Source organism: Maniola hyperantus, chromosome 4, assembly GCF_902806685.2.
Source record: "Maniola hyperantus chromosome 4, iAphHyp1.2, whole genome shotgun sequence".
NCBI classification, from domain to species: Eukaryota; Metazoa; Arthropoda; class Insecta; order Lepidoptera; family Nymphalidae; genus Maniola; species Maniola hyperantus.
The window spans coordinates 1,520,919-1,548,351 of record NC_048539.1 but is presented as its reverse complement, the minus strand read 5'-3'; the positions used below and the strand labels follow the sequence as shown (position 1 = coordinate 1,548,351).

General features: G+C 38.6%; 1 protein-coding gene across 2 annotated transcripts in view; it reads left to right on the top strand.

The window, feature by feature from the left end:
• Positions 1-27,433, top strand: part of LOC117997115 (neuroligin-4, Y-linked-like) — a 130,967-nt gene that overhangs the window by 89,099 nt on the left and 14,435 nt on the right. For both annotated transcript variants that reach the window (XM_034985287.2, XM_034985286.2), the window contains exons 2-6: positions 14,455-15,150; positions 16,012-16,229; positions 18,117-18,266; positions 23,611-23,811; positions 26,411-26,903. In XM_034985287.2, coding sequence (XP_034841178.1) covers positions 14,534-15,150; positions 16,012-16,229; positions 18,117-18,266; positions 23,611-23,811; positions 26,411-26,903 — 1,679 coding nt within the window. In that variant the 5' untranslated portion in view covers positions 14,455-14,533. The remainder of the gene's footprint in view (positions 1-14,454; positions 15,151-16,011; positions 16,230-18,116; positions 18,267-23,610; positions 23,812-26,410; positions 26,904-27,433) is intronic.

Below are 27,433 nucleotides of genomic sequence, written 5' to 3'. Positions count from 1 at the left end.
CTTATAGTATAAAAGTTGAAAGTTTCTCTGCGTATTGTCCCCAACACTGGGAGGAACGTTTCTTTGGATGTTTGTTTGGACCATTGTCTTCTGTATGGAATAAAAAGAATACCCGGCTGAGTTTGTTGTGGGCTCTTCTCAGACCTGCGCGCGTTTGGAACCCTCGTAGCTTTAGTTTTAAGTTTGCGTTATAATTATCACCACTATATCTTACAAATCTAACGCCATACCAGACCATCAATAAGAGTAATTTATTACCTATTTTGAATAAATCATTTGACTTTTGACTTTTGACTTTTGGATGTCTACGTCTCCTCTCTGTAACAGGAAGGTAGATTCTATTGAGGATTCTGTGAATAATATCAAATGACGTCAACTATTTCGTCCACTATTTGGTAGAACGGCTCAATAGGGAACTTGAAGCATACTTATTCCTTGTTAGAGTCACGAATTAATACATCATGTCAAAGTTTAAGTTGGAAACAATTGGTCCCGCTTCTGTCGCTTTTGTTCCTTGTTACTTGCTAGTTGGTAACTTATACGCCTGTGTACTTAGCAAACTACAGCTTTGTTACTGCGAACTGAGATTGTAAGTTGTAGATGTAAGTTTTCCTTGAGACATTAAGGCTATTATTATCAGTAATGAGATTCTTGTGATATATCATTAACCTTTACTACCTCACTAGTTACCACACGAGTAGATATTATAGACCAGAGGGGAAGCTTCACACTAGCTCACGCACACCACGACGTGCCACGGACGCTCCGTGCGCCCAGTTTGGCGGCAAACGGAGCGTCCGTGACACGTCGTGGTGTGCGTAAGCTGCGCTAGAGTGAGTGAACCTACAGCCAGCCGCTAGTATGAAGCTTCCCCTCTGGTCTATATATCTACTCGTGTGCTAGTCACTACCCAATACCCATGTTATTAATGCGAAAGTGTGTTTGTTTGTTGGTTTGTCCTTCAATCACGTCGCAACGGAGCTGAGGTTTGACGTGATTTTTTGCATGGGTATAGTTTATGACTTGGAGAGTGAGATAGGCTACCTTTTATCCCGGAAAATCAAAGAGATCCCACAAGATTTTTAAAACTAAATCCACGCGTTTGAACTCGCGGGCACCAGCTAGTAGGGCTACATAAACGATTTCACGGATGGCATGGTATAATTAAATCATAACATAGTGTGAAACCACAGCAGTCGAAGCTGCAGGGTCTAGGTATGGTTAATTCCTATAAAACCATGAACATAATAATGTTAGCCTAGAAGCTGTGATAGCCTGGTGGTTAGGACGTCCGCCTTCTAATCGTAGGTCGGGGGTTCGATCCCGGGTAGGCATCTCTAACTTTTCGAAGTTATGTGCGTTTTAATTAATTAAATATCACTTGCTTTAACGGCGAAGGAAAACATCGTTAGGAAACCTGCATGCCTGAGAGTTCTCCATAATGTTCTCAAAGGTGTGTGAAGTCTACCAATACGCACATGGCCAGCGTAGTAGACTATGGCCAAAACCCTTCTCACTCTGAGAGGAGACCCGCGCTCTGTAGTGAGCCGGTGATGGGTTGATCATGATGATGATGATGAATAATCCATACTAATATTATAAATGCGAAAGTGTGTCTTTCTGTCTGTCTGTCTGTCTGTCTGCTAGCCTTTCACGGCCCATCCGTTCAACCGATTTGACAAAATTTGGTACAGATATAGCTTGCATCCCGGGGAAGGACATAGGCTACTTTTTATCCCGTAAAATCAAAGAGTTCCCACGGGATCTTTAAAAACCTAAATCCACGCGGACGAAATCGCGGGCATCATCTAGTCTAATCTAAATATATAAAAGGAAAAGGTGACTGACTGACTGACTGACTGACTGAATGACTGACTGACTGACTGATCTATCAACGCACAGCTCAAACTACTGGACGGATCGGGCTGAAATTTGGCATGCAGATAGCTATTATGACGTAGGCATCCGCTAAGAAAGGATTTTTGAAAATTCAACCCCTAAAGGGGTGAAACAGGGGTTTGAAATTTGTGTAGTCCATGCGGACGAAGTCGCGAGCATTAGCTAGTGTTATTATAATTATTCGACAAAGCAGTGCCTACCGCAAACATTGATATAAAACACATTAATAACTGATGATATCACAGTGTTTAATTACCACACAATTCGTGAACACAGAAATTAATCCATGAAGCCATTTTAAATTAACCACAAAAATATTTTGTATAAAATGTATGCATCCATACTAATTAGCTACACTAATGATAATATTATGTAAGTGAAAGTTTGTCTGTCTATACCTATTTACGGCCTATCCGTTTAACTGAATTGACGAAATTAATTTGATAATAGGTAGATAGCTTGCATCCCGGAGACGGACATTTAATACCGAAAAATCGGCCAAGTGCGAGTCAGACTTGCGCACCGAGGGTTCCGTACTCGGGTTTTTTTGGACTATTTGCACGATAAATAAAAATATGCGTAAAATAAATAAAAATCTGGTTAAGAAAGCGCAGGTAAAGCCCTTTCATATGATAACCATTTGGTATCGTTATCTTACTTTGAAAATTGAAAATACTAATTATTTGTTCATGAACACATTCAATTTTTTTTTCTTGATGTAACCACATGGATTTATTTCTATTAATTAGGAATTAGGTTTTTTAAAAATCCCGTGGGAACTCTTTGATTTTCCGGGATGATAAGAGCCTATGTCACTCTCCAGGTCTTTATCTATACCCATGCAAAAAATTACGTCAATCCGTTGCATCGTTGCGACGTGATTGATGGACAAACCAACAGACTAACAAACAAACACACTTTCGCATTTATAATAAGGGTACTGATATTATTCCGATATGGCATCAGCTAGTTCATAATAATCTAAATATATAAAAGTAAAAGGTGACTGACTGACTGACTGATCTATCAACGCACAGCTCAAACTACTGGACGGATTGGGCTGAAAATTGACATGCAGATAGCTATTATGACGATGGCAAGTATAGATTTGCATTCTTATTAAAACTTGATTCAAATAGTATTGAGACATGAAATGTTCGAGAAACTCCGCCATTTTTTGACGTCTGGTAACAATATCAGGAATCACGGCTGAATAGTTTCATCTGAAACATCCCTCTCGTAAACTTTTACGACTCATTTGACATGATTGACGTTGCAGATTGAATCCGCCGCAAAAGTTTGTTTTTTAGGGTTCCGCACCTCAAAATGAAAAACGGAACCCTTAATTATTGTTTACAAAAATATTTTAATTTTTTAATAATTTTAAAATGTTCTGACTGATGTTTTACATGGGTCCCCTGACCTACAATAAAAAAAATTTAACTAATTTTTTATTTTTTATTTAAAGGGTCACTTTGTTGTCTGTCTGTCTGTCGGTCTGTCAAGAAACCTACAGGGTACTTCTCGATGACCTAGAATCATGAAATTTGGCAGGTAGCTAGGTCTTATAGCAGACATTCGGGTAAAAATCTGAAAACCGTGAATTTGTGGTTACAATCACACAAAAAAAATTAAATTGTTGTCATGAAATAATAATTAGTATTTTCAACTTTCGAAGTAAGATTACTTTACCAATATTATGCAAAGGCTATCTATACTTGTACATGCTAAAACAGATTTTTATTTATTTTTAAGCATTACAAATTTTGATTTATCGGTGCAAAATGTCGATAAAATACGATTGTAGATACGGAACCCTCAATGCGCGAGTCTGACTCGCATTTGGCCGGTTTTTTTGTACAGAACATAAATTCCGTTATGTTTTATGAATATCAGCAGTAGAAACTGTCTCTTTCTATTATTTTTATCTTATAACAAACCTGAACTAGGCATCCATACATCCTTTATGGACTAAGAGCCAGCGCGTATCAGACCTTTCTTATTTTATAAAAGCTGAAAGTTTCTCTGCGTATTGTTCCCAACACTGGGAGCAACGTTTGTTTGGATGTTTGTTGGATCATGGTGGCTTTGGGAGATAACAGGTAATAAAGGCGTAAAAAAATCTTACGTCAAAGTATAAAGTCAATTTTTTTTACTTATATTTACTTAGAATTCTTTTAGAAATCACGCCATGCATTGCCAGATACTTAGTATCATGGCAACCCCCTATTAGCAGTGGCGTGCACAGACTTTTAAGCTAGGGTAGGCATTAATTAGGTAGGAACCTGTTTACTGGCAGGTCATAATGAAAAATATGCATTGAGCTGATACAACTGGGGTAAGCAGTGCATTTATGCCTCTATGACCTGCACGCAACTGCCTATTGGACACCCTTAAAGTTTAAGCGTTTAAGGGTGTTTGGCAGGGGGTTGCCACGACACTTATTTCGAAGAAAAATAAATAGATTGGATTTTACGAACCCTTTACTAATTTGTATGTAAAGCAAAAAAGTTGTTGATGATGATGATGATGATGATGTAAAGCAATATATTCAGTGTTCAGAGCCTACGAATATCTAATCACTATTATCTTAGGAAGTCAGCCGGCAAAGGCAATTCTCGATTATTGTTATAATTACGCTCGATCGGATTCCTCTGATAACATCTAGGCATTACAATGGGATATATTGGTTCAAGCTGAGAATACAGAATACCCATACACCTGTACCCTGAGGCTGCTAGTTCAGCTTTGATAATGGACTTTGTTAGCAATCTACACAATGTGATATAAGGTTACCTTTCTTCAAATAGCTGTATGGGTAGGTTCACTACATGCATTCGCGTACTATACGCGACAGGTCGAACTTCATCTCTCGCAGCACCGCAGTCCCGTCGTGACCACGACCCGTGTAATTGGATTGAAATATCGACAAATAAAAACAAAAAATAATAGTGGTATGTACCCGTTGTATACATTAAATAATGCGCTAACCCGATGCGGAAGATTGTAAACAAACTACCTTTGGAAATAAGAGAACTTGTAAATATAAATAAAATAGAAAGCCTTAAAAAGAAGTTATTCGAATATTTAATTAAAAATATTTTTTATAGTGTTGACGAATATCTAAGATGACATTTTTTCCTTTAGGTTGTATTGATGGTTACCTTTTGACATATTTTTATTAAATACTATCTTGTTTTTTATTCTTTTGAAGTATTTAATTTGGCTAATTTTATCAAAACTATGTACACGTTGTTAGGTTTATGATAACATATTGCATGCTAATAGGCAGAATTTGGCTGTACCTTTTTGTTTTTGTAACATCTCCACTGTTTACCCAGATTCGCAATAAAGAAATTTGTATTTGTATTTGTAAGAACGCGGGTGACGTGCGGGTGTTCGGGCCCGATTGCCATGTTGACTTGTCACGGACTATATCTATATTGAAACGTGTAAGGAAGGATCCGAGTTACAGGTTGACAAGAAAATAGACTCCTGAGTCAAGAAAATCGCTAGGTGGGTGAATATACAGACGGACTTAAACGTTTTAGGGAATTAAAATTATTTATTTTAATTTAAAAACCTTTATATTTACTCTGCACTTGTAAGCATACGTTTTTATTCATACATTCAACGCAAATAAACTTAATTCAGTTCCAATGCTCGATGCCAAATTCGAATGAATACGGAATCCGTACAGTTAGTCAATTGGGAAAATCTGCTGATTTAACGTTTTTATAGAATGAATTTTATATGAACCTACCGGGCAAATGTGAACATTGTTTTACTGCGTGAATTTTACTCGCAAGGTTCAAATATATAAGTAAGTATAATATGTGTGAATTTGTATATATTATTAACATATAGAATAGATAGATTAGATAAGTACAATTAAAATAATTCCGTGGCGCCACCCGAATCAGGGTTCCTACTGAAAACCAGCGCTGTATGTTTTTGTACTTGTGCAAGACATATGGCATTTATGCTGAGTAGGGACCTTTTTTTTCGGGTTGTGCCACACATAACATGGTTTATTCCGGCGCTTCTTCTACTTGAGGTCTTTTGACTTTACTACCCAAGTATATGAGGCGCCGGGATAACCTAACCTAACCAGCTAATGTCTAGCTGGTAATGTGTGGTACAGCCTTAAAAAATAAACGTTTTTCTTTCTTTCTTAAATATTTTTAATCCTCAGTTACCAGTGTTGCACACAAAATCTAATGACATAGATAGAATTTTTCAATTTTCACTGATATAAATGGCTGATAAATTTTATATGAACAGGGTAGATTTGAAATGAAATTGTTGACGTATTATCTTGATGCTATATTTAAAGCGCATAACTTCATACACGCGGATAGGCTTTTTAAAAATCCGGGATAAAAAGAAGCATAATATTACCGGGATGTAAGTAAGCTATCTGTGTTGCTTATCAACATCTATAAATAAACAAATGGGCCGTAAAATGATGAATGGGTGTTGTTCCCATTAGATTACCAACGTGGGGTTATTCAAGGGGTGGACCAACAAATTCCTGAAAGGCCGGCAATGCATTGGTGGTTCCTATGGTACTGCAAATGTTCATGGGCGGTGGTAATCACTAAACATCAGGTGACCCGCCTGCTCGTTTGCTCGCCATTTTATTTAAAAAAAAAAAAATTATAATAGAGAGGCAGATAGTCAGACAGACATACTTTCGTATTTATAATAATTTTAGTAGGTATCCAGGATATGGAGTTTTTAAATTAATTGCAGTGAGATGAATTGCTGATTCAATTGGCATGTATCGAAATCTATATTATATAAAAGGAAAAGGTGACTGACTGACTGACTGATCTATCGACGCACAGCTCAAACTACTGGACGGATCACGCTGAAATTCGGCATGCAGATAGCTATTATAACGTAGGCGTCCGCTAAGAAAGGATTTTTCAAAATTCAACCCCTAAAGGGGTAAAATAGGGGTTTGAAGTTTGTATGAAACTCTGTCAGTTTTGAAGTGTCTATAAAGAAGTTTTGTAGTTAATATTTTTGCAATTAGCAGTATGACATATTTTATTAAGCTCATGTTAAAATCTCATAGTTAAAGATCAAACCTAAGGGTGTAAAATAGGGGTTTAAAATTTGTGTAGTCCACGCGGACGAAGTCGCGGGCATAAGCTAGTATATTATAAAAGGAAAAGGTGACTGACTGACTGACTGTTCGATCTATCAACGCACAGCTCAAACTACTGGACATATCGGGCTGAAATTTGGCATGCAGATAGCTATTATGACGTAGGCATCCGCTAAGAAAGGATTTTTGAAAATTCAACCGTCGAGGGGGTGAAATAGGGGTTTGAAATTTGTGTAGTCCACTCGGACAAAGTCGCAATAATAAGCTAGTATAAATATAAACGAATGTCATATGAATCGAGTAGATACAAATTTTGTTTTATCAGATAAATGCACTCCATGGGTTTCAATAATTATTTTAATCCATGACCAATACTCGACATGAATTCTAATCCGGCATCAATTGAGTTCACCCCTAGGGAACAAATTTTTGCCGGGAAATGAATTTTATAAGAACGGGGCAAATATTAACTTTGTTTTACCGGACAGATTTTCCCAATATTGGTTTTAGATTTTAATCCCTTGTTCTGAACAAATGGGTAACTTTGTACCTTTTTCGTTATAAAAGAGTTTCGTTTTGTTGATTGGTCCTTCCTGTATTGAAACAGTTTATTCACTGACCAATTTTAACATTGAAAAAGTAATTTTAAATCTCACTTTTTGAGCTTCCATCAGGCAAAATTTAAAAAAAAATCTAAAAAAATGACCTATATCTTACCTGCCTGCGTTTACTTAGTCAAAACAAAAGCGTTCATCGATTTCCCCCATTATGTACATAAACTCTCCGTTGTGACCTTTAAAAGGCATGAACTTTAACACCGATAACTAAATGGGAATGGTATCAAAATAGCCAAGTTTCATTTAATCCACTAAGTGGTGATAGCCTAGTGGTTAACAAGACCCTCCTATTTCATGGGTCGAGGGTTCGATCCCGGGCATACACCTCTAACTTTTTGGAGTTATGTGCGTGTTAAGCAATTAAATATCACTTGGTAAAGGAAAACATCGTGTGGAAACCTACATACCTGAAAATCTCTATATATATATAAAAGGAAAAGGTGACTGACTGACTGACTGACTGATCTATCAACGCACAGCTTAAACTACTGGACGGATCGGGCTGAAATTTGGCATGCAGATAGCTATTATGACGTAGGCATCCGCTAAGAAAGGATTTTTGAAAATTCAACCCCTAAGGGGGTGAAATAGGGGTTTGAAATTTATGTAGTCCACGCGGACAAAGTCGCGAGCATAAGCTAGTTCTCTATAAAGTTCTCAAAAGTGTGTGAAGTTTGCCAATTTGCGCTGGACCAGCGAGCAACGTTGATAAATAAACACAACTTGCTAAGAGGGACTGATTCGCACTTCAATAGTCTAAGGTGGAACGCACTCATTCGATCCGAGTCCGTGAAATACATACGTTCCGAAGTTGTCATATTGTCCGTAAGTTGTATTTATATAGTAGCTTACACACTACATCTGACTTCCGTCATCCGATATTATCTTTCAGTCATCCGTGAGAATATCTCGGATGTTCTTCGAATTCAAATCTGACATTTATACTGACGTAGATATGAGTAGATAGAGTAATAAAGGCAGATGCAGGAACGTTTGTTTTCTCATTCGCACTAAAAAGAGAGCACAGATAAAGTTACTAATGTGATAAACAGAGACGCAGCTAACCTATTTTTTGTCCCTTATCGTGTAACTGGTCTTTTTCAAGAATACATACAAGAAGTTGCAAAACAAACTTTGAGAATTCGTGGCGTAATTATATTTCTCATGAGTTATTTACTTGTTTTCACATAAAAAACGTTTAATACAAATATTGACTACTTAACAATGGTAATAATTGTCGTGTTATTCATCGTTACGTCGTGCTATCGCTATCTCATACGCGGTTACACAGTACTTAAATCTACTTATTATTCTATCTACGTAGATATGTCAAAGAGGAAAATTAATAGCTTGGATCTGGATCAGAGATCGGATTAGTAATTATTTCTTTATCTATTTCCACAAAAACAAAAGATTACAATGTTGATTTCTTCGTGCTCGTAAGCTCTTGGCGGCTTGTCTGAGCACTGCACATTCCTCTGTTGTTAGCTTAACAAAGTATGTATTTAATAATAAGAATACAAGTGTATATAAAATTACTAGTTTATTTATTTATTTACCTACTAGTGCGTAAGCAATATCCGAATCGGGCCGAGTTTTTATATCCGTATCTGCACGAATTCGAATCGGATAAGTGTGTGATCGCTCTTAACTTGTAACACAATTTCATGCTGGTTTTTTAATAGAGAGCAACGCATAATTGCACCGTAAAACTGGTATTGCGTGGTAATTATATTCACGTGTGTATAAGCTATTAATCTGCGCCAGTTCCATTATACACGTGTTCCAGGTTAATTTGCTTTAGCGTCGGAATTATCCGTGGAATCCAATTAGTGCCGTAGATGACAGGTGATAGTCAATAATTACACATGGAATTTATTTGCACCTCGCTACAATAATTGGGATTGCCGTCAATTCCGAATGCGGTTGAAATACAACTACGGGTATATAACGCCTCGTTCAGAGAGAGCGGGTCGTCGCGCTGTGCGCAGCGTAGCGAGGCTTAAATCAGTAACCCTTATTATAAATGCGAACTATACACATGTTCCAGGTTAATTTGCTTTAGCGTCGGAATTATCCGTGGAATCCAATTAGTGCCGTAGATGACAGGCGATAGTCAATAATTACACATGGAATTTATTTGCACCTCGCTACAATAATTGGGATTGCCGTCAATTCCGAATGCGGTTGAAATACAACTACGGGTATATAACGCCTCGTTCAGAGAGAGCGGGCCGTCGCACTGTGCGTAGCGTAGCGATGCTTAAATCAGTAACCCTTAGGTATTATAAATGCGAACTATATACATGTTCCAGGTTAATTTGCTTTAGCGTCGGAATTATTCGTGGAATTCAATTAGTGCCGTAGATGACAGGTGATAGTCAATAATTACACATGGAATTTATTTGCACCTCGCTACAATAATTGGGATTGCCGTCAATTCCGAATGCGGTTGAAATACAACTACGAGTATATACGGCCTCGACAGACAGACAGACAACAAAGTGATCCTATAAGGGTTCCGTTTTTCCTTTTGAGGTACGGAACCCTAAAAATAACTTTGCAGCTTTGTTATCACAGAGTGCAAATAATTTTGGACTATAATTGTCTAACTATTGATCATCATTCACTGCACTAATTGGATTCCGTAGATAACTCCAATACTAACATAAATTAGTTTGGTGTAGATACATAATATTATGTTTCGGATGTTTGTTTAGATTCTAAATGCTGTGTTAGGGTTAAAGCCAACAAGTTTATTTGAACACTAGCTTATGCTGGCGACTTCGTCCGCGTGGAATACACAAATTTAAAAGGGGTTGAATTTTCTAAAATCCTTACTTAGCGGATGCCCATAACGTCATAATAGCTATCTGCATGCCAAATTTCAGCCCGATCCGTCCAGTAGTTTGAGCTGTGCATTGATAAATCAGTCAGTCAGCCAGTCAGTCAGTCAGTCACCTTTTCTTTTTTATATATATAGATTAATTAGCAAATAATACTGATAATAACAATATAGGTATGGTCGTCTAATCCAATTTTTTTAACGTTTCGCTACTGTTAAACTCTTATTCCAATTTTCACTAACCTCACTAATTAATTGTTCTACTGAGAGATTTATTGTAATCAAAATAATTTTGAGGTATCATCATGACCATCGCCGGCTCACTACAGAGCACGGGTCTCCTCTCAGAGTAAAAAAGGATTTTCGGCCATAGTCTACTACGCTAGTCATGTGCGGATTGGTAGACTTCACACACCTTTGAGAACATTGTGTAGAACTCTCATTGATGCAGGTTTCCTCACGATATTTTCCTTCGCTGTTTACAGTTTAATCTTAACTTTAACAAGAATTCAGTTTTATAAGAACTAAGAATTAGCGGGTTAGACTTAGATCAGGATAATAAGCAGACTTATTAATTACTGGAAAATGCTACGTTAAAAACCACTGCTTTAAAAATCCTCTTTGAACAACTCCACCATTCCCCTTTAATAACCGGTCTTAGTCGCTTCTTTAAGAACATTTTCTATATAAAGTGTCTAATAAAAATTTAAGTACTTTCCCTACACCGTCGTAAAATAATGTTTTGATTACGCAAATAAAAGGAATTCTTTCATTAGCTATTTGAATCTTTCCGACATCAGTACGCTTAGTACGAGATTTTATGCCTTACTTACGTTGATAGTATTCGAGTGTCTAAACACCTCCGTGTTATAGTAAACTGGATCTTAAGTGCCTTGTTTTAAAGATCAAGTTCCTGTTAGCGCACTTATAATAATTAATTATCTCTGACAGAAGTCACGTGATGTGTTGCATCACCATCTTGAATCGATTGGTATAAAAGCGAGAGTGTGATGATTCTAAGCCCCATGATTTGCGCAAAAAGCAAAATGTCACTTCGACATAAAGTCACGCTGTACAAAACGTGCATCCGCCCAATAATGTCTTATGCCTGTGTTGCATTTGCACACCTGCCGTCCTCATCTCTTAAACCTCTCCAAGTCCTACAGAATAAGTTTATGCGTATGGCCACTGGCTCCCCGTGGTACATGCGCAACGTGGACCTCCACAGAGACCTCCAACTCCCGACAATAGCTCATTACTTTAAACAGCTTTCCAAAAACTATTTTGAGAAAGCCATTAGACACCCCAACCCCCTAATAGTTGAGGCAGCGACATACACCCCCGACCGAAACGACCCCCCTGACAAAAGGCGCCCTAAGCACGTCCTTAACGATCCCGACGATCAAATGATGACCGACAATGCTCCCTATCTCGTAGGGCTACACAATCCAATCTTATCACAGCGTCTTCGCCGGCGAAGACGAGGTCCCCGATTTCTAACGTCACCCGGACGTGGGCTCACGCCACGGCCTCGGGGGCGTACGGACTAACCAGTAGTCCAACAACTCCGCCCATCCCAACGTCATCCTAAGCCGTGGTCCGAGCCTCACAGGAGGCGCCCTTAGGAGGACGTTGCCCCCCGACCTCTCGAATTATTTCTTCGAGCCCTAGGGCTCACCCCCAGGCGGAGCTTCGCGCTCGCCAACCCCCCCGGTGACGCTGTAGCGGCCAGTGGGGCCTACGCAGCATAGTCAATTCGATACAACACACAAAAAAAGATTCTTAAGGCAGTCTGTGTTCAACCTCAGACTCAATGCTTTTGTGTTTAGGTCGCATTTCTGATTTAAGGCTTTTTAAGTTCATTTTACTTTGACGGTATTGTGTTTAGACTCTCGAATTCTAGTAACGTTTGGTGAGACGAAAAATCTTATACTAAGCGTACAGAAAACTTCAAGTAGACACCTACTACGTTCGCAATAGAAAATTTTATCTTCACATTTTCTCTTGTATAATATTTTCTTGTTTTTAATATCGTAAATGAGTTTTGTAACGAAGAAAACGATGCTCTTTTAATTAATTAAAAATATAAAAGCAGTACGTAAGTAAAAACTGCCACACCCTAAACCGCTTCCATCTTAGACTGCATCGTCACTTAGCACCAGGTGAGATTTCAGTCAAGCGCTAAAAAAATTGGATTTTCGCCAAACAAAGTTGCGGCCGGTCGATAGTATTTTATAAATCTTGCTTAGTGCTTTCAAAGCTACCTTGCTCAAACTTTTTATAGACAAACTTTTAGAATCTTCTTTGGTGCTTTACTCTCTTTATGCTTAGTAAATTGCAAAATTGTTTAAAATTAATTTACATCTTGAGGTGAAATATGTGGAAACTTCGGTGAACTACTCTATCTAGAGTTCTGAGTATCTTCGTTATGAGACTTTACTAGAGGGCGCCACGTTCATGATAAAGTTATTTTTAATTTTATATACAACGACGACGCCTAAACATCAATTTCATTTCTCAAGAACTATCGTCAAAGGCTCGTTTTGCAAGATATTGGGGCCGATTCTCTTGTACGCAATCTCTAAACTAAACTTAAATTAAATTAGTCGGGATGATGGCAAGAGACCTGATGGATTGACGCTGGTTCCCTGGGAACGGGGACGGGCGCTAATGTGGGACGCAACTTGCGTTGACACATTGGCCCCGTGTCATATCAGGAAGACAGCATCAAGACCGGGAGCCGCAGCAGAAACAGCTGAAAACGGCAAGCGGCGCAAGTATGCCTCTCTTATAGAGAGTTACATTTTTGTGCCGTTTGCCGTGGAGACCCTGGGGCCATGGAGTCTTAGTGCTAAAAATTTTTACGAGACATTTCACCGCGATTAATAGCCTCAACTGGTGACAGAAGGGCTGGCTCATTTTTTGCGCAGCGGATCAGCCTGGCTGTCCAGCGCGGAAATGCAGCCAGTATTCTTGGCACCATTCCACGCGGTCATGATTTATATAGTAATTAGATAAGGCTAGCTTTAAGTTTTATTGTATTAAAAAAAAAAAAAACTTAAATGACACGTCTAAATCTATTGCTATCCCTGTCATAATGTTGCTTGCGGAAAAGGATAGCACTAGATTTAGACCTGTTAATTTAGTTTAGTTTAGAGATTGTGTACAAAAGAATCGGCCCCAATGATATATTTAATAAGCTTAAAATCATATAAAACGTCTTACCTAAGAAGTTTTTAATGACTTTAAGCATACTTAACTTACTTAACAATACCATATCCCAACTTAACCCAAACTATTGTAATGAAATCTCAACTCACACTTATTTAAAAAGCCGTGATAACCTAGTGGTTGAGAGTTTGCCTCCTATTTGGAGTTAGGGAGTTCGATCTTGGACACGCCCCTCTAACTTTTTGGAGTTATATGCGTCTTAGTAAATTAAATATCACTTGCTTTAAAGTGAAGGAAAACATCGTGAGGAAACCTGCATAAGAGTTCCCCATAGTGTTCAAAGCTCTCTGAATTGTGCCAATCTGCATTTGGCCAGCGTGGTGGACTATAGACTAAACCCATCTAATACTGAGAGGAGACCTGTGGTCAGTAGTGGCCCGGCTATGGGTTGATAACGATGATGACTTATTTCAAACTGGCTTATGCTCGCAACTTCGTCCGCGTGGACTACAAAAATTTAAAACCCCTATTTCACCCGCTTAGGGGTTGAATTTTCAAAAATTCTTTCTTAGCGGATGGCTACGTCATAATAGCTATCTGCATGCCAAATTTCAGCCCGATCCGTCCAGTAGTTTGACCTGTGTGTTGATAGATCAGTCAGTCAGTCAGTCAGTCACCTTTTCCTTTTATATATTTAGAGATGTACATATTTTGACAGGAAGTTATACATAAGTTCACATCTAGTGAAAGACCAAAACTTAACAGTAGCAGAACCCAATATAAAAAACAATTCATTTTTGTTTCAGATCCGACACAAAACATTTGAAGCCTGCAATGGACGAGTCTAGTGATAAATCCAAAACAAAAATGATAACATGACGAAATATGTTTCCGGACGGACAGTTTCATAAAGCGCGGACTAAAAACGAGGCGATGCGTCAAAATGATAAACGTAAAAATAATAGAAAAAACAAATCATATAATAACACACTCGTATGTTTTAATTTATATTCGTTTCTATTGATTATTTTTCTATCACTAAAAACAGCTAATTCTAACACAACCAACATGAATCATCACAGTGATAAAAACAGTGTTAATAATAAACTAAATATAAATAAAGTGAATATCAATAGTGTACAAAAAGATGCACCGAGTGAAGAATACGATGAACAAGATAATAATAATTCCGGCGAAAAATATAAAAATGTCAATTTTGATAAAAATCCTTATTACAATGAAGAGTTTCCTCATAGTGCTAACTTTTATAATCACGAGAGAAATGGGTACAGTGACTATGGTGATTACAAGAGATATTATTTGAATCCTTCAAACCCAATGCCGAAGTCTAATGTCAGGTTTAGGATAAGCAGTAGGATAGTACAGACTAAATATGGGAAATTACAGGGGATAGTTTTGGCAATGGATGAACACAGATATCTGAGTCCGCTCGAAGTTTTTTTAGGTGTTCCGTATGCTACGCCTCCAGTTGGATCGAACAGGTGAGAAACCTAATAATTATTTGACTTTAAAGTTAGTTTTTACATTCGTAAAAGTCATTATTTATTTTACAATTATTTTTGTTGCCTATCCATTAAAAGTGTATCCAAGTTTATACAAGTGAATTAAAATAGGTGCAGGATGCAACGTGTAGAATATCTATGCTCTAAATTTCACGTTTCCTTGAAACTTTAGCTGCCTCAGGCAAGTTGTCTTCACTTGCGACAAACTGTGGCTTCTCAAATAGATATGAAGCTCAGTAAAAACATTTGACTTAGGCTCCAAACTAGGATGAAAATCAGAATATTATACTCGTAGTTTAGCGAATTTTGCCTCAGATAAAGCCAGTTGCATGAGTAACTTCGCTTGAATTGCTTCTGGTTGAAAAACTGCGTTAAGCCGCAATTACTTTTACCATTATAAACGCTTCTAAGCATGCGTATTTCACAAAAATTTAAATATAAATAGCCAACATATAGCAGATGGGTCACCTGATGTAAAGTGCTTACCGCCGGCCATGAACATTTGCAGCATTTATTCAGGATCCGCCATTCAAATAACTCCATGTTGAATTCTAAGGCAATACCGGCGATGGAAGTTGGTTTCTCAAATTGTATGTACGTGGAAAAAAGATCTACCTAGTACCATGATGCATCGCATTTGCATTTTTACTTCTGGAAATCGATTTCGAAAATTAACTCAGTTGGACCTCCTGTTACAACTGGATTGATTTGGGACAAGAGACCTAATTTTACTTTCAAAAATCAAATTAATGTATCAGTTTACTGGAGGGGTTATTTGCCAAACAAATTCAATTTACTGTCAACTTTTTAAAGAATAAATTAGGTCTTATATTGTTCTAGATTCAGCCCAACCCGAACGCCCTCGCCTTGGGACGGTGTTCGGATCTCCGACCTGCCGGGGCCATCCTGTCCTCAGAAATTGTTGGATCTGGACGACGAGAGGATTTTACTAGAAAAAATGCCTAAAGGCAGATTAGATTATTTAAAAAGACTGATGCCTTATCTTAAGAATCAAAGCGAAGATTGTCTTTACTTGAACATTTTTGCTCCTTTGCAAAGTAAGCATGCACTGATTTTTTTATTCTAATACAAGTTAGCCCTTGACTACTATCGCACCTGGTGGTAAGTGAGGATGTAGTCTAAGATGTAAGCGTGTCAACTTGGAAGGGGTATGGCAGTTTCATCAACGGGCATCGTACTGGAAAAGTAAATCGTTTGGTGGCACGGCGGGTAGGATTGTGACAAGCCTCGGCCGAAACCACCCACCAGACCAGAGGAGAGAAAATTTAGAAATTATAAATTCCCAAATCACCTCTGCCGGAAATTGAACCCGGAACCACGCGCTTTTAAACCACAGCGCTCACCATTTCAACAGGGAGGTTATAAAAGGTTGTTTCTGAAGTTCTACGAATTTGGATCTAAATTCACAGACCAATAAACGTAAATCTTATACGTTAAGAAAAATGAGAGTTCCAAACAAATTCCTGGAACTTAGAATTCATCCTTTGAACCTATATAAATTATTCCTACTTACTAACTTTTCCTGTGATTTCGTCCTCGTGGATTCTGAAGGAATTTTTCGTATCTTATGTTGGTCTCCAGATTGCAAGCTTCGATACCTTTTTAAGCTATTCTGTCTTTACCTTTTAATAATACCTAGCCTCATCGTCATCATGATCAACCCATCGCCGGCTCACTACAGAGTACGGGACTCCTCTTAGAGTGAGGTGGGTTTGGCCATAGTCTACCACGTTGGCCATTTGCAGATTGGTAGACTTCACACACCTTTGAGAACATTATGGGGAACTCTCAGGCAAGCAGGTTTCCTCACGATGTTTTCCTTCACCGTTAAAGCAAGTGATATTTAATTGCTTAAAACACACATAACTCCGAAAAGTTAGAGGTGCCCAGGATCGAACCCCCGACCTCCGATTAGAAGGCGGACGTCCTAAGCCTAACCACTAGGCTATCACAACTTACGCACACAGATATGATATTAAATCATCCAAGCGAATTGACAGTTATGTCAAGTTTGGTGCTCATCGGACCCTGTTCGATTATGTGAGCACGTCAGCAATATAGATGACGTCATCCGACGTCAAATGGGCTGACGTGAAGGATTGGGTTGTCTCGGAGATAGTGTGGGTAAATCATGAATCCGTATAAAGCGAGTGATAGGGGATAGACAACTACCCTACTTTGTGACAATAGTCCGAAATTAAATACTACTGTTAGCTTATAGAAGGTAGTTTAAAAAATTAGACAATATTTGACTCATCCGATGTCACGCAATCTGTGGTGAAGCAGTATAATTTGTATAAATACGGGTGTTTGACGGTTTTTACTCCAGTCTCGTTCCGACTCGAGACAGACTATTAAATACTTTTGTGTTTAGGTCGCTATTTTGATTAAGTAGTTGCAATAGCAATTGTGCCCTAATCAAGTTAAATATTGCAGTTAGGTTACTATAAAGATTAACAATACTAAGAATATATTATACAAAGTGTATTATTCAATCCTGTCCAGTGGTTTTATCAAATTAGAATTCATGTTGATAAAATTATCGGTGCTGATTCGTTTGTCACAAGACCCGATAAATTTAATTATCGCTCTCCTTTACGAACATAAAACATGGCAACTGGTTCAATTCAATACTGTTGCACCGAATTAACATAAGTTGTTATTCCAAACTTATTTAAATTTAATCGTCGTCTGTGAACGTGTGAAGGTTAATTAATAATAATTAATTAGGTCGACGAAGGTGCAATGATTAAAACATTTGGTTTTCTCTTTTTTTTTTCGTCTTTTCTTGTTTTGTGAGTTGAATAAACTTTTAGTTATTTATTATTTATTTACTTAAAATACTGTTGACAACTCAGGTTGACAATTTAAGGTGATCTAAGTATGTGCCACTCTTGAAATTTTAATACAGTGTTTTGTTTCAGTGGATGAAACCAAGTTAGCACTGCCGGTATTGGTGTATATACACGGTGACAGTTACTCGCTGAGTTCGGGCAACCCGTACGACGGCGCTGTCCTGGCGAGCTATACCGACCTCATTGTTGTCACGCTGAACTACAGGCTCGGAGTCTTGGGTGAGTCAAGTTAGCAATGCCAGTGTTGGTGACAGTTACCCGTACGACAGCGCTGTCCTGGCGAGCTATACCGACCTCATTGTTGTCACGCTGAACTACAGGCTCGGAGTCTTGGGTGAGTCAAGTTAGCAATGCCAGTGTTGGTGACAGTTACCCGTACGACAGCGCTGTCCTGGCGAGCTATACCGACCTCATTGTTGTCACGCTGAACTACAGGCTCGGAGTCTTGGGTGAGTCAAGTTAGCAATGCCAGTGTTGGTGACAGTTACCCGTACGACAGCGCTGTCCTGGCGAGCTATACCGACCTCATTGTTGTCACGCTGAACTACAGGCTCGGAGTCTTGGGTGAGTCAAGTTAGCAATGCCAGTGTTGGTGACAGTTACCCGTACGACAGCGCTGTCCTGGCGAGCTATACCGACCTCATTGTTGTCACGCTGAACTACAGGCTCGGAGTCTTGGGTGAGTCAAGTTAGCACTGCCAGTGTTGGTGTATACACGGTGACAGTTACCCGTACGACAGTGCTGTCCTGGCGAGCTATACCGACCTCATTGTTGTCACGCTGAACTACAGGCTCGGAGTCTTGGGTGAGTCAAGTTAGCAATGCCAGTGTTGGTGACAGTTACCCGTACGACAGCGCTGTCCTGGCGAGCTATACCGACCTCAATAGGTATATGTTTTGATTGATTCCCTCGACTGCTCTTGACAGGTCTTGAGAGACACGAGAGACAGACAGACAACGAAGTGATACTATAAGTGTTCCAATCGTTCTCTGGAAATACAGAACCTCAAAAACCAAAGTATCAAAACTATATTCATAGTCGCGCTATATCCAAGGGGTCGTTCGTGCATCTGGGCGCCGGCTACCTGCCGTTATTTACCTAAACTTGTAGAGCGTAAATTTGCAATCCACCTCTTAATTTAAACTTAAATGTAGCAAATAGTAAAAATTAGTAAGTACAATTAAGATAAGAAGAGAAAATATAGGTACTCAAGCTCCAAAAGGCCTCTTTAATTTCGCTAATCTTATTCTACCAGCCATTATTTTGAGCGTCTGTAATAACTGTATTATTAAATTTCCAAGTGTCAAGCCCCATTAAATAAATGTCTGAATTTGTCCCCAAAGCGAAATAAACTCGCGACTCGGAATAAAATATTCCCAATTGCTCTAATTAAGATAATTTTCTGGCAACGAACAAACTCATTAGTTGAGCTGGGACGTGTTATAAACTTACTGGCAAAGATTTTATTTTCACATCCGTATTTTATTAAATTCTAGCTTATGCTCGCGACTTCGTCCGCCTCGACTGCACAAATTTCAAACCCCTATTTCACCCCCTTAGGAGTTGAATTTTTAAAAATCCTTTCTTAGCGGATGCCTACGTCATAACAGCTATCTACATGCCAAATTTCAGCCCGATCCGTCCAGTAGTTTGAGCTGTGCGTTGATAGATCAGTCAGTCAGTCAGTCACCTTTTCCTTTTATATATTTAGAAGATTTACGTTTTGTATTGAATTTCAATTTGCTACGGATTCTTAAAGCACCCTTTGAATCGTCTGAACAAGTTATCCGAGCGCATATTGTTATAAATGCAAATAGGGGTGAAATTGGAAAGCAAATATATCCATGTTGATAAAGCATACCTACGATTTCACCGTTGATATACATAACCAAAGATAAAATAGGTACACAAAATAAAATAAAATAAAAATATTTTTTATTACAAGCATAAGTCCCGCAAATTGCGCGTGGCCGCCATTTTAGTGACGTCAGCACTAGACTGAAGTGTCGAGCTGATGGTATATTTTTATTTCGACTCACGTCAAAATGACGTCATTTCGATGTTAATGAGACATGGTTCTAGCGCAATAGCAATTTGCGATACTTATACCTACCTACCCTTGAATCGTCAAAATACTTTTGAGTTTTGAATCGTCAAAATTAAACTGAACTGAACACTGAAATGACGGCCTAATGGAGAAAACACCATGCCGTATCGTTGCAACTCATTTTATACGAAGACAGGCTGATCTTAGATGATCTTTCTAGCAACGTGGAGAAGCCATTATGGACTAAGAGAGCGCGAGGGCCAGACCTCCGTTATTTTATAAAACCTGAAAGTTTCTCTACGTATTGTCCCCAACACAGGGAGGAACGATCAGCGACTATGAAGTTTGGATCATGGTGACTTTGGCAGATCTTTCTGATGGAGTGCTTTGTTGTTAGCAAAACAGGATATAAACTAGGTACCATGGTGTAACTAGCTGGGTAACAATTTGGCTATTTACCTGACCTAACTTGATCTCAAAAAAATATGAGCTGATTTTATTGGCTGTAGGAATATTATTGCTGCTTATTTCTTTATAGCAATCGAAAATTGTGAAATAGCAATATGCTCTTATCCACGCACATGAATTTCAAAAAATCCTTTCTTAGCGGATGCCTACGTCATGTTAGCTATCTGCATGCCAAATTTCAGCCTGATCCGTCAAGTAGTTTGAGCTGTGTACGTTTTTAGATCAATAAAAACAGCGAAATAGCAATATGCTCTTGATATTGGATTGTAACAATTCGTAAAACGCGCGTTGACTGCGCGTGAAAATATCGCCACGTGCGAAGGCACTAAAATATATTACAACTTCTATACAACATAATACATTACTCGGCTTCTATCCGTGAAATGAGATGGCCATTGAGAGTTTTACTGCAAGTGAATCCAATGTTGCTAGTGATTCGATAAGTAAACTGGGGGAGATTTTTGAAATAGAATTTCATTGGATTGGTGGTTTTCAACTTGCAGACTTGTTTGTCTGTGGCCTTAGTCTGTGGGCTTATGGGATTTGCGCACCTCGATAGCGTCGATAGATTTTCTAGTTTTTTTTTAATTCAGTAAAATAAAAATGCGAAAGTGTGTTTGTTTGTTGGTTTGTTGATTTGTTGGTTTATTGGTTTGTTGGTTTGTCCTTCAATCACGTTGCAATGGAGCAACGAATTGACGTGATTTTTGCATGGGTATAGTCAAAGACCTGGAGAGTGATATAGGCTACGTTTTATCCCGGAAAACCAAAGAGTTCCCACGCGATTGTTAAAACCTAAATCCACCCCGATGAAGTCGCGGGTATAAACGGGCTGAATATTAATAAATTTTGAGGCTATTAATCGCGGGGAAATGTCGCGGACGGACGGACGGACGGATGGATGGACGGACGGACGGACGGACGGACAGACAGACAGACTGCTTATTTCATAAAATTGTGTGACAGAAAAATTTTTGTGAAATAAAAATTTGATATTATACTTACTCGTAGATGCTCGTAAACTACCAACGCGGTCAAGATAAAGAAACTCGTGCAAACTCTACTTACTGATAAAAGAATGCGTCAGCTTTCCTACTTTGTATTTCTAGACAGAAAACCTCATACAAATATAATAGATTTTCTTTCAATAAAGCAGAATTTTTATAAAATTGTGAGGATATTTTCTTTATTCAATTACCTAGTAGCTAACTCACTGTAGCTTCGCACGGGTGGATTTAATATAATTGTCACTTCACCACCCGGTGATTTGTTGGTTTGTCCTTCAAACACGTCGCAACGGATCGGTGTGAGTTTTTTTAATGGGTTTAATCAAAGACTGGATAGTGATATTTGATATAGGCTGCTTTTATTCCGGAAAATTCAAAGAGTTCCCATGGGATTTTTAAAAATCCACGCAGATGAAGTCTCGGGTAGCACTTTGTAATTTTATTTTAGTAAGAGGTCCTACCTAGGCTCTATTTAAGTAGGTATAGATTGCTTATAGTATTTTAGTGTGTACTATCAACTAAAAATTCATTAGTTCGTAATCCATATTTAATATTATAAATACGAAAGTGTGTCTGTCTGTCTGCTAACTTTTCACGGCTCAACCGTTCAACCGATTTTGACGAAATTTGGTACAGAGATAGCTTACATCCGGGGAAGGACAGAGGCTACTTTTTATTCCGGGAAATTGAAGTTCCCACAGGATTTTTAAAAAGCTAAATCCACGCGGACGAAGTCGCGGGCATCATCTAGTTGGAATATAAAAAAACATCGTACGTTAAGGAAAATATTGTGATAGATTAAAAAGAAAATGATGACTTCGCACTTTCAATACTTTTCGTAGCGGGCGACGCGACGGTGAAATTTGGTTCGGGTGGTGTAAATTATGAGGGTGGGGGGTGAAATTTTTCACTTGCCAAGACTGCGTCGATATTCGTTTGGTAGTCGGCCTGACAATCCATATTCCATAGGGCATAATATTGTGTTCCGGAAAATTAAAAAAATTCACGGGATATCTAAACTCCTAAATCCATGCAGATGAAGTCGCGGGTATAAGTAAGTAAAGTAAAATATGCTTTATTGTACACCAAAAAAAAACAATAGACATATAACAAAGATAGCATGTACAATAGGCGGCCTTATCGCTAAAATAGCGATCCATTCCAGGCAACCTTAGGGTTAATAAGCTAGTTTTATTTAAATTGACGATAAAATATCAGTCTTTAAACAACAAAAAAATCATTACTTTAGAAATCAGAAAACATTTATAAAATAAAGAAACATCGTGTGTCAAGAAAATGTGAAAATGCGGACTTCGCACTTTCGTACCGGGCGACGTTAAAGTTTGGTTTGGGGGTGTAAATTATGAGGTTAGGGGGTGAAATTTTTCACTTGCCAATACTGCGTCGATATTCGATTTGGTATTCGGGCGGAATACGCGTTGAGAGGAAATATTACTTGAGCTACTTTATTATGTATAGGATTCGGATATTAAATTAGATAAGAAGTTGCCATTGTGCATTATTTTATTATTAACGGGAACATAATTTCGGAGTTCCGTATCAAAATGCTAAAAAAGAACCCTTAGTTTAAGCCAGCACTTCGAAATGTCAGCGCGTTATTTTTTCTCCATAATGTTCGCAAAGGAATATGATGTCTGCGAATCCGCATTTGGCCATCGTGTTATACTATGACCTAGCTCAATATTGAGCACAGGTCTCCTCTCAGAAAGAGATGGTTTATGTCATAGTCCACCACGCTGACCAAGTGCGGATCTGCAAATTTCGTACACCTTTAAAAACACTATGGAGAAAAAATTACGCGATGAAATTTTACAGTGCGGGCTTATCTTAAGGGTTCTTTTTTACCATTTTGACACGGAATCCCGAAAATTGGTTTTAGTGATAGGTCATAGGTCAAACTCCGAACCAGTGGTAAATTAAACTAGTTGACGAAAAAGCACTTGTAAAAATTTACTTGAATAAAAATCTATGCTATTCTATTGGTATGATCTGATTCTATAGCATGGCAATTAATTGCAGGTTTCCTCAACGCGAATCCATCGCCGCACCTAAAAGCCAGGGTTGCCAACTACGGGTTAATGGATCAGATAGCAGCATTACATTGGGTACAGCAAAACGTAGCCCTATTCGGAGGTGACCCTACGAACATCACCCTGATGGGCCATGGGTCTGGTGCTGCTTGTATCAACTTCTTGATGATATCGCCGACTGTTATGCCAGGTATGTTTAACGCTCTTACACAAACCGTACCGAAAGCCATGATAGCCTAGTGGTTAAGACGTCCGTCTCGTACTCGGGAGGTCGGGGGTTTGATCCGGGCCTGCACCTCAACTTTTCGGAATAATATGCGTTTTATTCCGAAAACTTTAAAGGTGAAGGAAAATATCGTGAAGAAACCTGCATGCCTGAGAGTTCTCCATAATATTTTCAAAGATGTGTGAAGTCTGCCAAACCACACTTCGCCACCCGTGGCTAATAATCTGTTTTTAACCGACTTCCAAAAAGGAAGTGGTATCAAAAGACTAATATTTGTTCATGAATACATATAAATTTTTTTTTCTGTGATATAACCACAAATTTACGGATTTCAGATTTGTTCCTTTACTTGTGCTATAAAACCTACCTACCAAATTTCAGGATTCTAGGTCAACGGGAAGTTCCCTATAGGTTTTCTTAACAGCTGACACGACGGACAGACAGACAACAAAGTTATCCTATAAGGGTTCCTTTTTCCTCTTGAAGTATGGAACCCTAAAAAGAAGTGTTTTTTTATTAAATTTAATTAAGTAGTATTTTAATCAATTAATTATGTAAGTAGCTCAAGTACTCCACATGGTTTGGTAAATGTATTATTCTTGTTCAAGCAATGTTACAACATTAATTAACTTCGTATATTGCGAAGGAGTAATTAGGTTTCTACACGGGAATAAGATCGAATCTCATTAATTATGATTAATACGATTATGTAATTGAACTAAAATATGCTCCTTGACATGAAACATTAATTTAACTTATGAGTTATGACAAATCAATACTAATATATTATTTTGACAACCTCCCTGGCGCAGTGATAAGCGCTGTGGTCTTATTAGTGGGAGGTCCCGGGTTCGATTCCTGGCAGGGATTTGGAATTTTATAATTTCTAAATTTCTGGTCTGGTCTGGTGGGAGGCCTCGGCGGTGGCTAGTTACCACCCTACCGGCAAAGCCGTGCCGCCAAGCGATTTAGCGTTCCGGTACGATGCCGTGTAGAAACCAAAGGTGTATGGGTTTAATAAAAACTGCCATACTCCTTCCAGGTTAGCCCGCTTCCACCTTAGACTACATCGTCACTTACCATCAGGTGAGATTGCAGTCAAGGGCTAACTTGTATCTGAATAAAATAAAAAATTATGTTTGTTGTTGAATTTTTCTTTAAGAGAAGTATCGCTAGCGTACTCCCTAGTGTAGTTTGATTCTCATTTCAATATTAACCAATCAAACTCAATAAAATTTTGTAAACACGTTCTCAAACAAATATCTAGGTATGTCTGTATACGGGCTCAAAGATGGGTACGTTAATTTCTGAAACTTAATTTTTTCATATTTTAATGTAAATAACGGGTACATACCACGATTAATTTGGCGTTTTTTATTTGTCGATATTTCAACCCGATTGCACGGGTCACGACGGGACTGCGGTGCTGCGAGAGATGACGTTCGAGCTATCAAGGGCAGTAGCGAACTACTCTTTTTCTTGTTCTTCTCGCTGGAACTTCACGAGCTGTCCGGCAAAATACACTTACAACGTCACCATTAACTTTCGATGTCGTACTTGTGGAGTTGATGGCTTATTTTTTTTTTTTTTTAATTCAGATACAAGTTAGCCCTTTACTGCAATCTCACCTGATGGTAAGTGACGATGCAGTCTAAGGTGGGAGCAGGCTAACCTGGAAGGAGTATGGCAGTTTTTATTAAACCCATACACCTTTGGTTTCTACACGGCATCGTACCGGAACGCTAAATCGCTTGGCGGTACGGCTTTGCCGGTAGGGTGGTAACTAGCCACGGCCGAGGCCTCCCACCAGACCAGACCAGAAATTTAGAAATTATAAAATTCCAAATCCCTGCCAGGAATCGAACCCGGGACCTCCCTCTGATAAGACCACAGCGCTTACCACTGCGCCAGGGAGGTTGTTTCCCACGGGTCTTCATTTTTTCAGGGTTATTTTCTAATTTTCTGGCTTAACGCAATCAGTTATAAAGACTGCAGATGATGTAATAAATAGTCACTAGCTGATGCCTACGACTTCGTCCGCGTGGACTGAGCCTTTTCAAAATCCCATGGGAATTATTTTATTTTCCGAGATAAAAAAAGTAGCTTTTGTGTTAATCCAGGGTATAATTTTGACGACTTCCCTGGCGCAGTGGTGAGCGCTGTGGTCTTAATAGTGGGAGGTCCCGGGTTCGATTCCTGGCAGGGGTTTGGAATTTTATAATTTCTAAATTTCTGGTCTGGTCTGGTGGGAGGCTTCGGCCGTGGCTAGTTACCACCCTACCGGCAAAGCCGTGCCGCCAAGCGATTTAGCGTTCCGGTACGATGCGTGTAGAAATCAAAGGGGTATGGGTTTAATAAAAACTGCCATACCCCTTCCAGGTTAGCCCGCTATCACCTTAGACTGCATCATCACTTACCACCAGGTGAGATTGCAGTCAAGGGCTAACTTCTAAATTTCAGCCAAATCTGTGCATTAGTTTATGCGTTAAAGAGTAACAAACATACACACACAAACTTTCGTCTTTATAATATTAGTGTGATTAATTAATCCACTTTGTTCCAGGTCTCTTCCATCGCGCCATCCTGTTATCAGGATCTGCTTTAAGCTCATGGGCCATAGTCGACGACCCAGTGTACTATTCTCTAAAACTAGCGAAACATATGAACTGTACCATACCAGAGGACCTCGCTAAAGACCATGAAGTTATAGTAGACTGTCTTAGAGACGCAACAATAGAAGAACTTTTATCAATAGACATATCCCCGCCGAACTTTTTAACAGCATTTGGACCATCTGTTGATGGAGTTGTTATAAAAACAGATTTTGCTAAGGACTTTTTGACGATACACTCGAGCTCAGATTTTCCTAGTTTTGGACCTCTAAATAATATGAACCACAACAACTTTCATATAAAAAGAAGTGACAATGGGAGGCGGTTGTTTCAAAATAAATACGATTTGCTGTTCGGTGTAGTGACTTGTGAAGCTCTATGGAAGTTTTCAGCGCATGATGTTCAGAATGGACTTGAACCTGAGAAACGAGATCGGATGCTGAGGTTAGTTGTTTTTTTTCTGAATTTATAGACTAGCGCTTGGCTGCAATCAGACCTGGTGGCGAGTGATGATGCAGCCTAAGATGGAGCGCGATTGCCTAGAAGATTAGTAGTAATAAAATGATGTGATTTTTTGTATAGCGGTAGTTTATGGGGCTAGAATTCATTATTAAAGAGAATGATTCTAAAAAAATCACGATTTTATTTAATTTTATCATGAACGTCACGCTGTAAGGAAGGTGATTAGTGACGTCACAATCCATAAACAACACATATTTTTCAATATTTAACATAAAAATAGAGTAATTTCTGCGGGAAAATATTTTTACGTTAAACAATTCAAAAATATTTGTCGTTTATGCCTTGTGACGTCATTAATCGCCTTTCGTACACCGTGACGGTTATAATGAATTATGTTATATAAACAAAAAATCTAACTTTTTTAAAAAATATTACTATCTTTAATAATAAATTGTAGTCCCATAAACTACGGCTATACAAAACATCACTTCATTTTATTACTACAGTCCACC